The sequence below is a fragment of the Eschrichtius robustus genome, chromosome 13, assembly GCF_028021215.1.
Source record: "Eschrichtius robustus isolate mEscRob2 chromosome 13, mEscRob2.pri, whole genome shotgun sequence".
In the NCBI taxonomy this organism is placed as follows: Eukaryota; Metazoa; Chordata; class Mammalia; order Artiodactyla; family Eschrichtiidae; genus Eschrichtius; species Eschrichtius robustus.
The window spans coordinates 813,047-825,786 of NC_090836.1; the positions used below are offsets into that span (position 1 = coordinate 813,047).

At 46.7% G+C, this 12,740-nt stretch overlaps 1 protein-coding gene across 1 annotated transcript in view; it reads right to left on the reverse strand.

The window, feature by feature from the left end:
• Positions 1-510: 510 nt before the first annotated feature.
• The window catches only part of CECR2 (CECR2 histone acetyl-lysine reader), a 151,462-nt gene continuing 139,232 nt past the window's right edge, over positions 511-12,740 (reverse strand). Inside the window, 4 exon segments of the mRNA XM_068560773.1 lie at positions 511-776; positions 1,398-1,509; positions 2,673-3,418; positions 3,420-3,976. Coding sequence (XP_068416874.1) covers positions 771-776; positions 1,398-1,509; positions 2,673-3,418; positions 3,420-3,976 — 1,421 coding nt within the window. The 3' untranslated portion in view covers positions 511-770.

A 12,740-nucleotide genomic window follows, 5' to 3' on the forward strand; every position in this document is an offset into this window, starting at 1 on the left:
CAGGAAGCTTGTGACGTCTTCTAGACCACAGTCCCGGCAGGTCTGTGATGGGGACGTGTCACCTCACCTTCTAACGAGCAAATGCTCCTGATATTGGTTTACAACTATCTGGCGGGGCAGCTAGCCAACCAGGAGGGGCACTGCTGTCTTGGACCAGGACCTGGGCACCAGGCGAGGGAGCTGCCCCTCAGGCTGACAGGGAAGAGCCCGTTAGCGGAAACACGGCGGCCTTGCCTGCCTCTCCCCCAGCTCCCAAATGTGAGTGGGTCAGGGCTGTAAACAGAGGAGGGTCAGCAGGGCTGCGGGCCCACCGGCCAGACTCCATCCCCACCACCCGCCCTGCAGGCTTTATGTACAATACATTCACCACCAAAGACAGAAATCATCTTAAAGGCAACATGAAAACTCTGTAAACTGGACCCAGCTCCAAACACATCCAACACGAGTAGTCCCTTCCCCAAACGTATACCTGAGTGCAGCTGCCATGACAGCCCACCAGCACCGCCCCCCCCCAGGTCAGGATGCTCTTCCCTGAACAAGAGTCTCAGGGTCTGGAAAAGCCACCAGAGTCCAGCCCATCTGGTCTCCACTCTCGCCCACGACCTCGCGAGCAGGTGCGTCGGTGAGGAGGGGCGTCCAGGCTCTGGGACGCACGAAGTGATGCCAATGATGGGAGAGGTGGGCGGGGCCGTGCCCCCCCTCCTCCCCGTTGTTCTCCACCCTTGTCATATGCAGCTTTCTGTTTCCCTGGGGCTTGTTTCCTCCTTGGACTAGCTCTGAGGGAAGCAAAATAAAGACAATTTAAACAAAATTAACATGTGTTAATTGTTGAAAACAATTAAGCCGAGGAACTGCATGCACATGCATTCCTCTCCATCTAGGGAAACAGCCTAATTTGGCTTCGTCAGCCAGTTCTGCCGGAGTGCGGGCTCTGAATCCTGGACTGCCCGACTCACAGCTCAGCCCTGTAGCGGCCGAGGACTCCTGCCTCCAGGGAGGCCGGGTCGGGGCAGGGGAGAGAGAGCCGGCACGGGCAACTCCGGGCACGGGCGCCCAGCACCGTGGACCAGCCTCTCCCAGATGAAGTAGGTGGGGAGGGTAAAACAGACAAGGGATCGTATCCAAGAAATGCTGGCGGCCAGTTTGGGAAAAGGGAGTTTAAATAATCCCCAAACAGCTGGTGCCATAAGAACAGGAAAAAGGGACTCGCCAGTACGGGAGGGAAGCTGCTTCCGAGGCCCCGTCAGCTGGAGTGCTTGGGCCGGGCCCTCCCCGGCCGCCCGCAGGACACAAAGCCCTTTCCGGGGACAGTCCCTGCATCGACAGCAACAAACACAAGTCCTTACTTCCTGCCGCCTGGAAGAATAAGAAGAGCTCTGGTATTTCATCATTCTGACCTGATCGAGAGGAAGTGTTGGGGGCTTATGTGGTGGCAGCCCCTCCTGCGGAGCTGCTGGTGCCGGTGTCTTTGGGAACGAGGGCCGGGACTGGGCCGGGTGCATCTGCAGTCTAGAGACGTAAGTAAGGAACGGTTAAGAATGAGCGAAGACAGACTCGGTGCAAAGGAAAAAACCTTTAATTGTGAAAGTCTCACGCAGACCCTGCCTTGACTACCCAGGGGATCAACACTGGACACTGACACAGGTGCTGCCAGGTGTGGCGGGTGAGAGACGCCTGACACCACCTGTGCAGGACTCCTGACAACGGTGTTCAATGTGACTCTGAACATGAGGAAACAGTGAGAAGAATCCAGGGTCTGGGGCACTCTGACAGCAGAACTGGCCTCCGGTCTTTGAAAAACAAAGAAAGCAAAGCCAAAGTTGTAAATTAAGAGACTACGCAGGCACAGCAACCAAACGTAGATCCATGAACCTCGTAGATCCATGAACCTCGAATGGATCCTGAATGGGGAAAAAAATCAAAAAGAAACAGAGCTACAAGGACACTCTGCGGACAACTGAAGAAATCAAATAAGGCCTCCCATCAGACCAGCTGACGTTACTTCCTTTGCTGGGGTAATGGCCTGGGGCTGTGCCCCAGGAGGACGAAGACAAAGACAAGACATGAAACATAGCAGGTATTCAGAGAGGTATAAAGCAAATGCAGCGAGGTCTTCTGAGGCTGGCCCTGGGAGGGGCATTCGGGTTCTTAAGGTGGGTGATGCTGGTTTTATGATGAGGCTCCGAGACTTCTGACTTGAAAACTTCCTGGATGACAGATTACCTGGGTGGGTCTATTAGAATTCTCATGGGGACAGTAATGTGACCTGCCCTAGTTCTGGATAAACCTAGTTTTTTCATTCAGTGTTAGAGGAAGAAATGAGAGGCAAGGAGTGAGCCTGGGACACCACCTGTGACCGCCCACCCCAGGTCTGAGACCCCTTCACCCAGGTGAGAGCCTCTGCCTACAGCTCCCAAACGCTGGCCACCAGGTGTCCAAAATCTAACCAAACGGTCACTTAAATGCCAATTCACTTTCACGAGGGAAAAAACCACCACAGACAAAACTGGACTCCAAAGCTGGCACCTTCCAAGTCCCCAGCACCAATGACCCACACGCTCTTCCTGCGCCCAGACCACGCACACCACCTTCATTCCCAAGGCCGTTTTTCTTTGTAAAACTACCAGCTACTCTTTTTTTCCCCAGGAAAAAAGCACTCTGTGCAGCCTTACCCGGATGGTCTGTGCATCTCCTGGAAAGGCACCCTCACCCCACTTCCAGGGCCCATCTGCTCCATCATCACAGCCTGGAAGTGGCCCAGGCCCTCTTCTGGGTAGCGGTAGAGGGGGCACTCGGGGGACAGGCCATTGGGCTGGGCCACCACTGGGCGGTGAGGCGGGTGAGCAGCCGTGGGGGAGGAGTAAGCCCTGGGCTGGAAATGCCCGGCCGGCCGCTGCGGCTGGTAAGGAGGCCCCGCGTGCAGCACCACTCCATGCGGGGGGAAAACAGAAGAACCGAAGCCCACCCCGGAGCTCAGCGGTGCAGGGGCCGTTCCGTAGAGATACTCGCTGGCTGACAGTGAACTCTGCCGCTTGGTAGCTGCATTGTGGTTGTCCAGATCTAAAAATTCTTTGGGACTCTCTGGCCTCTCCATAGACTCATCCTGCTTCTCCTCTGGGCCAGGATTCTGCCCATCGGCTGTCTTGGCGACCACGGCGTCCACCCGCGCGGGGGAAGTTAAGGCAGCGCTCAGCGCCTCGCAGCCCTGCAGCCCGGCCCCAGCGCTCTTATCGAGGAAGAGGGGCCTGGCAGGGGCAGGCTGAGCCGGCGGGGGCCCGCTCGGGCTTCCCGGGGCAGGGAGGTGTCTCGGCCAGTCTGAAAAGCCCTGTGGACACGAGTAATAAGGAGTCCGCGGGTAGTGATGGTAGGAAGGCTGAGGTGGCGGCTGGTAGGGGTACCTCATTCCCTGGTGAGGGCGGGTACCGGGGGAAGACTCCAGAATGAGGGTCGTGGGACGGAAACGCCCGAGGGGGAAAAGGCTGAGGGTGCGGGGCTGAGGGCTTGCCCCCCATCACGGGGCCCACAGCCTGCAGGCCTGGGCCGACATGGTACCGTGCGGCGGAGCTGGGGTACTCCAGGCCAGGCGCGTACAGGGCGGAGCACGCGGGCTCGGCGGGTGGCACGGCCTCCGGTGGCGCTCTGCCCTTGCCCTCAGGCCCACACGGGGAGGCTTCCACCCTCAGTCCGTTCTCAGGCAGCGCCCCCGGGTCTGCTAGGGCGCACCCCTGGGCGGCTGGGCCTGCGAAGCCGCTCCCCGAGAGCCAGGCGCCCCTGCCCGCGTTCACTGGGCAGCTGTCTCCAGGCTCCGAGGACTCGTGCCCGAGCTCTGGGCCCTCGGCATCCCTTCCCTGGGGCGAGCTCCGCCTGGCACAGCCGGCCGGCAGCAGGGGCGCGGGGTGAGGTAGCTGCTTGAGGAACGCCCCCTCCAAAGCACCAACACTGGCTGGTTTCTCCTCGAGCCCAGGCAAGGGATCTGCTGCAAGAAAAACGGAGACAAAGTTGCACTTCGGGAGCTGAAACCCCAGCACACGACGGGCGGTCAGACAACGTGGGCGCGGGGCCCCGGTGGCGACGCCCTGATTCCCCCCCAACCCAGACCAGGGCTAAGGCTCTGCAGCTCCCGCAAGGTCTGCCAGAGGCCTCGCAATCCCTTCCGCACTAGCAAGGGGGTGCAATCCGTGTGCCCGACTCCAAGGACATGTGTGTCAAACAGGACGGAGGGTGCGCTGGCGCTGGAATTGCAGGCCTGGTTGGGAGGCTGTGCCCTGACAGTGAGAAGGAGGGACCCAGCACGAGAACACCAGGAAGGCTGGAACCCGACCTCTGCCGTCAGGACACCCGCCGCAAGGGAGCAGGGACTAGGTTCTGTTCCCCACCACACACTCAGTCATTCGCACAAAACGGGGCTCAATCAGTATTTGCTGAATGAATGAAAATACACGTCTTGTCTGGACATCTTGAAAACAGGATGCCGACAGTGTAACTAACACTCAAAAGGCATCTTCAGCGTGTATTACAGAAATTTAATAAACAATCAAACTAAATTACTAGACTCAAATGCTTAATTACAAACTCAGAATTCTTTCCCTTGCTATTGTGTTTAGCCATAAACACGTCTTATCATTATGATCTCTGAGGTAGGGCAGAGTTGTTGCCCAGAGGCGGTCACAATACGATTCTGGTGAGAGCTTAAGGACAAGATCAAGGATTCATGACTTTTAAGATCAACTAGGATCGCAGGCTCCTGATGAACTAACGCTGGCTTTAAGATCAAAGGTACAAGCTATACAATGATAATGAAAATGTGCACTTTTCATCATTCAGTCAACATAAAACATGGCAACACCTCACGCCATACACAAAAATAAACAATAAACAAGTGGGACCTAATGAAACGTACAAACTTTTGTACAGCAAAGGAAACCATAAACAAAACGAAAAGACAACCTATGGATTGGGAGAAAATATCTGCAAATTATGCGACCAACAAGGGCTCAATTTCCAAATATACAAACAGCTCATACAACTCAACATAAAAACAAACCAATCAAAAAATGGGCACAAGACATAAAACAGACATTTCTCCAGTGAAGACATACAGATGGTCAACAGGCACGTGAAAAGATGTTCATCATCACTAATTATTAGAGAAATGCAAATCCAAACTACAATGAGGTGTCACCTCACACTGGTCTGAATGGCCATCATTAAAGAGGTCTACCAATAATAAATGTTGGACAGGATGTGGGGAAAAGAGAACCCTCCTACACTGTTGGTGGGAATGTAAATTGATGCAGCCACTATGGAGAACGGTATGAAGGTTCCTTAAAAAACTAAAAATAGAGTTAACGTATGATCCTGCAATCCCACTCCTGAGCATATATCTGGAGAAAACCATAATTCGAAAAGACACATGCACCCCAATGTTCACTGCAGCACTATTTACAATAGCCAAGACATGGAAGCAACCTAAATGTCCATCGACAGATGAACGGCTAAAGAAGATGTGGTACATATACACAATGGAATACTACTCAGCCATAAAAAAAGAATGAAATAATGCCATTTACAGCAACATGGAAGGACCTAGAGATTGTCACACTAAGTGAAGTCAGAGAAAGACAAATACCATATGATATCACTTGTATGTGGAACCTAAAATACGACACAAATAACCTTATCTACGAAACAGAGTCACAGACATAGAGAACAGATGTGGCTGCCAAGCGGGAGGGGAAGTGGCGGAGGGATGGATTGGGAGTTTGGGATTAGCAGACGCAAATTATTATATATAGGATAGATGAACAACAAGGTCCTACTGTATAGCACAGAGAACTATATTCTATATCCTGTGATAAACCATCATGGGAAAGAATGTATTTATATGTATAACTGAATCACTGCTGTACAGCAGAAATTAATACAACACTGCAAATCAACTATACTCCATTAAGGTAATAAAATGCAAACAAAACAAACAAAAATCCATGGCAACTAACAGACAGACTGCTCCAAGGTTTGGTCCTGGGACTTCTCCTCCAAAGCTCTGAATTCCAGACACATCTGAAATCATTACTGTAAAATTTTGCTAAAGCTGGTATTCACGGAACGGGCCTTTCCTCCAAAGAAACACTAAATGGAAGTTTGAGTTCTAGGTCCACCCCCAACTTTACATGGAATCGTCATCATATTTTGCAGAAGTCCAGGTGTCCCCCACTCTCTCACATGCAACACAGGCTAGATGTCTATCCCAGAAACAAGCATTAATCACACAAAGGAGTCCTGTCACCTTTCTCCTGCAGTTTTAGGTTTACTCTCTTAAATGGCATTTTTGAGAAACCCCTTCAAGATTTGCTGGTCTCACTAACTACTCTTCATTCTCAGCAGACACAGATATGCACCCGAGGAGAGAAGAATGGAGAGAACTGGACCTTAAGTAAAACACTGGAAATGTATTTCCCATGGGTAACTTTCAGGACAGCAATTTTTAAGTGGGGCTGGATAATGCAGGGGTTGAGGACACGAACGCTGGACCCGGTGCGTCTGGTTCAAGTCCCAGGGCCCACCCAAACACCCCTGTCCCCAGAACTAGATGAAGGCAAATAACCATCTTTGTGCCTTGGAATTTCTATCTATAAAAACGAGGATGATAATAAAAGCTCCCTCAAAGGCTTGCACTGAGAATTCAGAGGGTCAGTACGGGTAAAAGTCTCAAAAAGAGTGCCTGGTACAGTAAGCACTGCACCTGTGCGGCGATGATCATCACAGAAATCCTGGACCATGACTGGCTCAACCCAGCGTATCTGAAGACAAAGAGGCTGGAGGCCGGTCCACATTTTGTACAACAGTCTGTGTTAAAAGGTGAGTCATCTTGAGTTGAGTGTCCCGTGAGGAGCCTCAGCGCACGTCCAGAGCTGAAATGTTGGCTCAGCCATTTCACGAGGAACTCTGGTCTGAAGGGCCGGGGGCAAGGCCGCTGCATGGGGCCCGCTGTGAGCAAGTGAAACAGACTAATAAGCACAAAGGGAAAAAAGGTGGATGGGCTAGGCGTGAAGTGAGATTGCCAGATTTATGTCCTTTCCAGATGAAATGTGGATCCTCTCTAGCAACAGGAGGTGTAAAGAGAGAGGACCTTCAAGATGGCAGAGGAGTAAGACATGGAGCTCACCTTCCTCTCCACAAATATATCAAAAAATACATCTACATGTGGAACAACTTGGGCAGAATAACTACTGAATGCTGGCAGAAGACGTAAGACTTCCCAAAAGCCGTGTGGCTGACAGGGTCTTGGTGCTCCAGCCAGCTGTCGGGCCTGAGCCTCTGAGGTGGGAGAGCCAGGTTCAGGACACTGGACCACCAGACCTCCTGACCCCAAGTAGTATCCACCGGCGAGAGCGCTCCCAGAGATCTCCATCTCAACGCTAAGACCCAGCTCCACTCAACGACCGGCAAGCTCCAGTGCTGGACACCCTACGCCAAACAACTAGCAAGACAGGAACACAACCCCACCCATTAGCAGAGAGGCTGCCTAAAATCATAATAAGGTCACAGACACCCAAAAACACACCACCGAACGCGGTCCTGCCCACCAGAAAACAAGATCCACCCTCAACCACCAGAACACAGGCACCAGTCCCCTCCACCAGGAAGCCTACACAACCCACTGAACCAACCTTACCCACTGGGAGAAGACACCAAAAACAACGGGAACTACGAACCTTCAGCCTGCAAAAAGGAGACCCCCAAACACAAGTTAAGTTAAGCAAAATGAGAAGACAGAGAAATACGCAGCAGATGAAGGAGCAAGGTAAAAACCCACCAGACCAAACAAATGAAGAGGAAATAGGCAGTCTACCTGAAAAAGAATTCAGAGTAATGATAGTAAAGATGATCCCAAATCTTGGAACTAGAATGGAGAAAATACAAGAAACGTTTAACAAGGACCTAGAAGAACTAAAGAGCAAACAATCATGAACAACACAATAAATGAAATTAAAAATCCTCTAGAAGGAATCAATAGCAGAATAACTGAGGCAGAAGAATGGATAAGTGACCTGGAAGATAAAATAGTGGAAATAACTACCAAAGAGCAGAATAAAGAAAAAAGAATGAAAAGAATTGAGGACAGTCTCAGAGACCTCTGGGACAACATTAAACGCACCAACATTCGAATTATAGGGGTCCCAGAAGAAGAGAAAAAGAAAGGGATGGAGAAAATATTTGAAGAGATTATAGTTGAAAACTTCCCTAATATGGGAAAGGAAATAGTCAATCAAGTCCAGGAAGCGCAGAGAGTCCCATACAGGATAAATCCATGGAGAAACACACCAAGACACAGATTAATCAAACTATCAAAAATTAAATACAAAGAAAAAAATACTGAAAGCAGTAAGGGAAAAGCAAGAAATAACATACAAGGGAATCCCCATAAGGTTAACAGCTGATCTTTCAGCAGAAACTCTGCGAGCCAGAAGGGAGCGGAAGGACACATTTAAAGGGATGAAAGGGAAAAACCCACAACCAAAATTACTATACCCAGCAAAGATCTCATTCAGATTCGATGGAGAAATTAAAACCTTTACAGACAAGTAAAAGCTAAGAGAATTCAGCACCACCAAACCAGCTTTACAACAAATGCTAAAGGAACTCCTCTAGGCAGGAAACACAAGAGAAGGAAAAGACCTACAACAACAAACTGAAAACAATTAAGAAAATGGTAATAGGAACATACATATTAATAATTACCTTAAATGTAAATGGATTAAATGCTCCAACCAAAAGACACAGACCGGCTGAATGGATACAAAAACAAGACCCGTGTATAGGCTGTCTACAAGAGATCCACTTCAGACCTAGGGACACATACAGACTGAAAGTGAGGGGATGGAAAAAGATATTCCATGCAAATAGAAATCAAAAGAAAGCTGGAGTAGCAATTCATATCAGACAAAATACTCTTTAAAATGAAGACTATTAAAAGAGACAAAGAAGGACACTACATAATGATCAAGGGATCAATCCAAGAAGATATAACAATTGTAAATTTTATGCACCCAACATAGGAGCACCTCAATACATAAGGCAAATGCTAACAGCCATAAAAGGGGAAACTGACAGTAACACAATCATAGTAGGGGACTTTAACACCCCACTATCACCAAATAACGAAACACAAGCTTTATATGACACATTAAACAAGATGGACTTAACTGCTATTTATAGGACACTCCATCCAAAAACAACAGAATACACTTTCTTCTCAAGTGCTCATGGAACATTCTCCAGGATAGATCATATCTTGGGTCACAAATCAAGCCTCAGTAAGTTTAAGAAAACTGAAATCATATCAAGCATCTTTTCCAACCACAACGCTATGAGATTACATATCAATTACAGGAAAAAAACTGTAAAATAATACAAACACAAACACACGGAGGCTAAACAATATGCTACTAAATAACCAAGAAATCAATCAAGAAATCAATGAAGAAATCAAAGAAGAAATCAAAAAATACCCAGAAACAAATGACAATGAAAACACGACGACCCAAAACCTATGGGATGCAGCAACAGCAGTTCTAAGAGGGAAGTTTATAGCTATACAAGCCTACCTCAAGAAACAAGAAACATCTCAAATAAACAACCTAACCTTACACCTAAAGCAATTAGAGAAAAAAGAACAAAAAAATCCCCAAAGTTAGCAGAAGGAAAGAAATCATAAAAATAAGATCAGAAATAAATGAAAAAGAAATGAAGGAAACGATAGCAAAGATCAATACAAATAAAAGCTGGTTCTTGATAAACCATTAGCCAGACTCATCAAGATAAAAAGGGAGAAGACTCAAATCAGTAGAATTAGAAATGAAAAAGGAGAAGTAACAACTGACACTGCAGAAATACAAAGGATCATGAGAGATTACTGCAAGCACCTATATGCCAATAAAATGGACAACCTGGAAGAATGGACAAATTCTTAGAAAAGCACAACCTTCCGAGACTGAACCAGGAAGAAACAGAAAATATAAACAGACGAATCACAAGCACTGAAATTGAAACTGTGATTAAAAAATCTTCCATCAAAGAAAAGCCCAGGACCAGATGGCTTCACAGGTGAATTCTATCAAACATTCAGAGAAGAGCTAACACCAATCCTTATCAAACTCTTCCTAAATATAGCAGACGGAGGAACACTCCCAAACTCATTTTACAAGGCCACCATCACACTGATACCAAAACCAGACAAAGATGTCACAAAAAAAGAAAACTACAGGCCAGAATCACTGATGAACATAGATGCAAAAGTCCTCAACAAAATACTAGCAAACAGAATCCAACAGCACATTAAAAGCATCATACACCATGATCAAGCGGGGTTTATCCCAGGAATGCAAGGATTCTTCAATATATGCAAATCAATCAGTGGGATACACCATATTTACAAATTGAAGGGTAAAAACGATATGATCAGAAAAAGATGCAGAAAAAGCTTTTGACAAAATTCAACACCCATTTATGATAAAAACTCTCCAGAAAGTAGGCATAGAGGGAACCTACCTCAACATAATAAAGGCCATATATGACAAACCCACAGCCATCATAGTTCTCAACGGTGAAAAACTGAAACCATTTCCTCTAAGATCAGGAACAAGACAAGGTTGTCCACTCTCACCACTATTACTCAACATAGTTTTGGAAGTTTTAGCCACAACAATCAGAGAAGAAAAAGAAATAAAAGGAACCCAAATTGGAAAAGAAGTAAAACTGTCACTGTCTGCAGATGACACGATACTATACATAGAGAATCCTACAGATGCTACCAGAAAACTACTAGAGCTCATCAGTGAATTTGGTAAAGTAGCAGGATACAAAATTAATGCACAGAAATCTCTTGCATTCCTATACACTAATGATGAAAAATCTGACAGAGAAATTAAGGAAACACTTTCATTTATCACTGCAACAAAAAGAATAAAATACCTAGGAATAAACCTACCTAAGGAGACAAAAGACCTTATGAAAGAAATTATGGATGATACAAACAGATAGAGAGATATACCATGTTCTTGGATTGGAAGAAATCAACATTGTGAAAATGACTATTCTACCCAAAGCAATCTACAGATTCAATGCAATCCCTAGCAAACTACCAATGGCATTTTTCACACAACTAGAACAAAAAATTTCACTATTTGTATGGAAGCACAAAAGAGCCCGAACAGCCAAAGCAATCTTGTGAAAGAAAAACGGAGCTGGAGGAATCAGGCTTCCTGACTTCAGACTATACTACAAAGCTACAGTAATCAAGACAGTATGGTACTGGCACAAAAACAGAAATATAGGTCAATGGAAAAGGACAGAAAGCCCAGAGATAAACCCACGCACATATGGTCACCTTATCTTTGATAAAGGAGGCAAGAATATACAATGCAGAAAAGACAGCCTCTTCAATAAGTGGTGCTGGGAAAACTGGACAGCTACATTTGAAAGAATGAAATTAGACCACTCCCTAACACGGCACACAGAAATAAACTCAAAATGGATTAAAGGCCTAAATGTAAGGCCAGACACTATAAAACTCTTAGAGGAAAACATAGGCAGAACACTCTATGACATCAATCACAGCAAGATCCTTTTTGACCCACCTCCTAGAGAAATGGAAATAAAAACAAAAATAAACAAATGGGACCTAATGAAACTTAAAAACTTTTGCACAGCAACGGAAACCATAAACAAGACGAAAAGACAACCCTCAGAATAGGAGAAACTATTTACAAATGAAGCAACGGACAAAGGATTAATCTCCAAAATATACAAGCAGCTCATGCAGCTCACTATCAAAAAAACAAACAACCCAACCCAAAAATGCGCAGAAGACCTAAACAGACATTTCTCCAAAGAAGATATACAGATTGCCAACAAACACATGAAAGGTGCTCAACATCACTAATCACTTGAGAAATACACATCAAAACTACAATGAGGTATCACCTCACACTGGTCAGAATGGCCAGCATCAAAAAAATCTACAAACAATAAATGCTGGAGAAGGTGTGGAGAAAAGGGAACCCTCCTGCACTGTTGGTGGGAATGTAAAGTGATACAGCCACTATGGAGAAGAGTATGGAGGTTCCTTAAAAAACTAAAAATAGAACTACCATAAGACCCAGCAATCCCACTACTGGGCATATACCCTGAGAAAACCATAATTCAAAAAGAGTCATGTACCACAATGTTCATTGCAGCACTATTTACAATAGCCAGGACATGGAAGCAACCTAAGCGTCCACTGACAGATGAATGGATAAAGAAGATGTGGCACATATATACAGTGGAATGTTACTCAGCCATAAAAAGAAACGAAATTGAGTTATTTGTAGTAAGGTGGATGGACCTAGAGTCTGTCACACACAGTGAAGTAAGTCAGAAAGAGAAAAACAAATACTGTGTGCTAACACACATATATGGAATCTTTAAAAAAAAAAAAAAGGTTCTGAAGAACCTAGGGGCAGGACAGGAACAAAGACGCAGACGTAGAGAATGGACTTGAGGACACGGGGAGGGGGAAGGGTAAGCTGGGACGAAGTGAGAGAGCGGCATGGACTTATGTATACTACCAAATGTAAAATAGCTAGCTAGTGGGAAGCAGCTGCATAGCACAGGGAGATCAGCTCGGTGCTTTGTGTCCACCTAGAGAGGGGGGATAGGGAGGGTGGGAGGGAGACGCAAGAGGGAGGGGATAT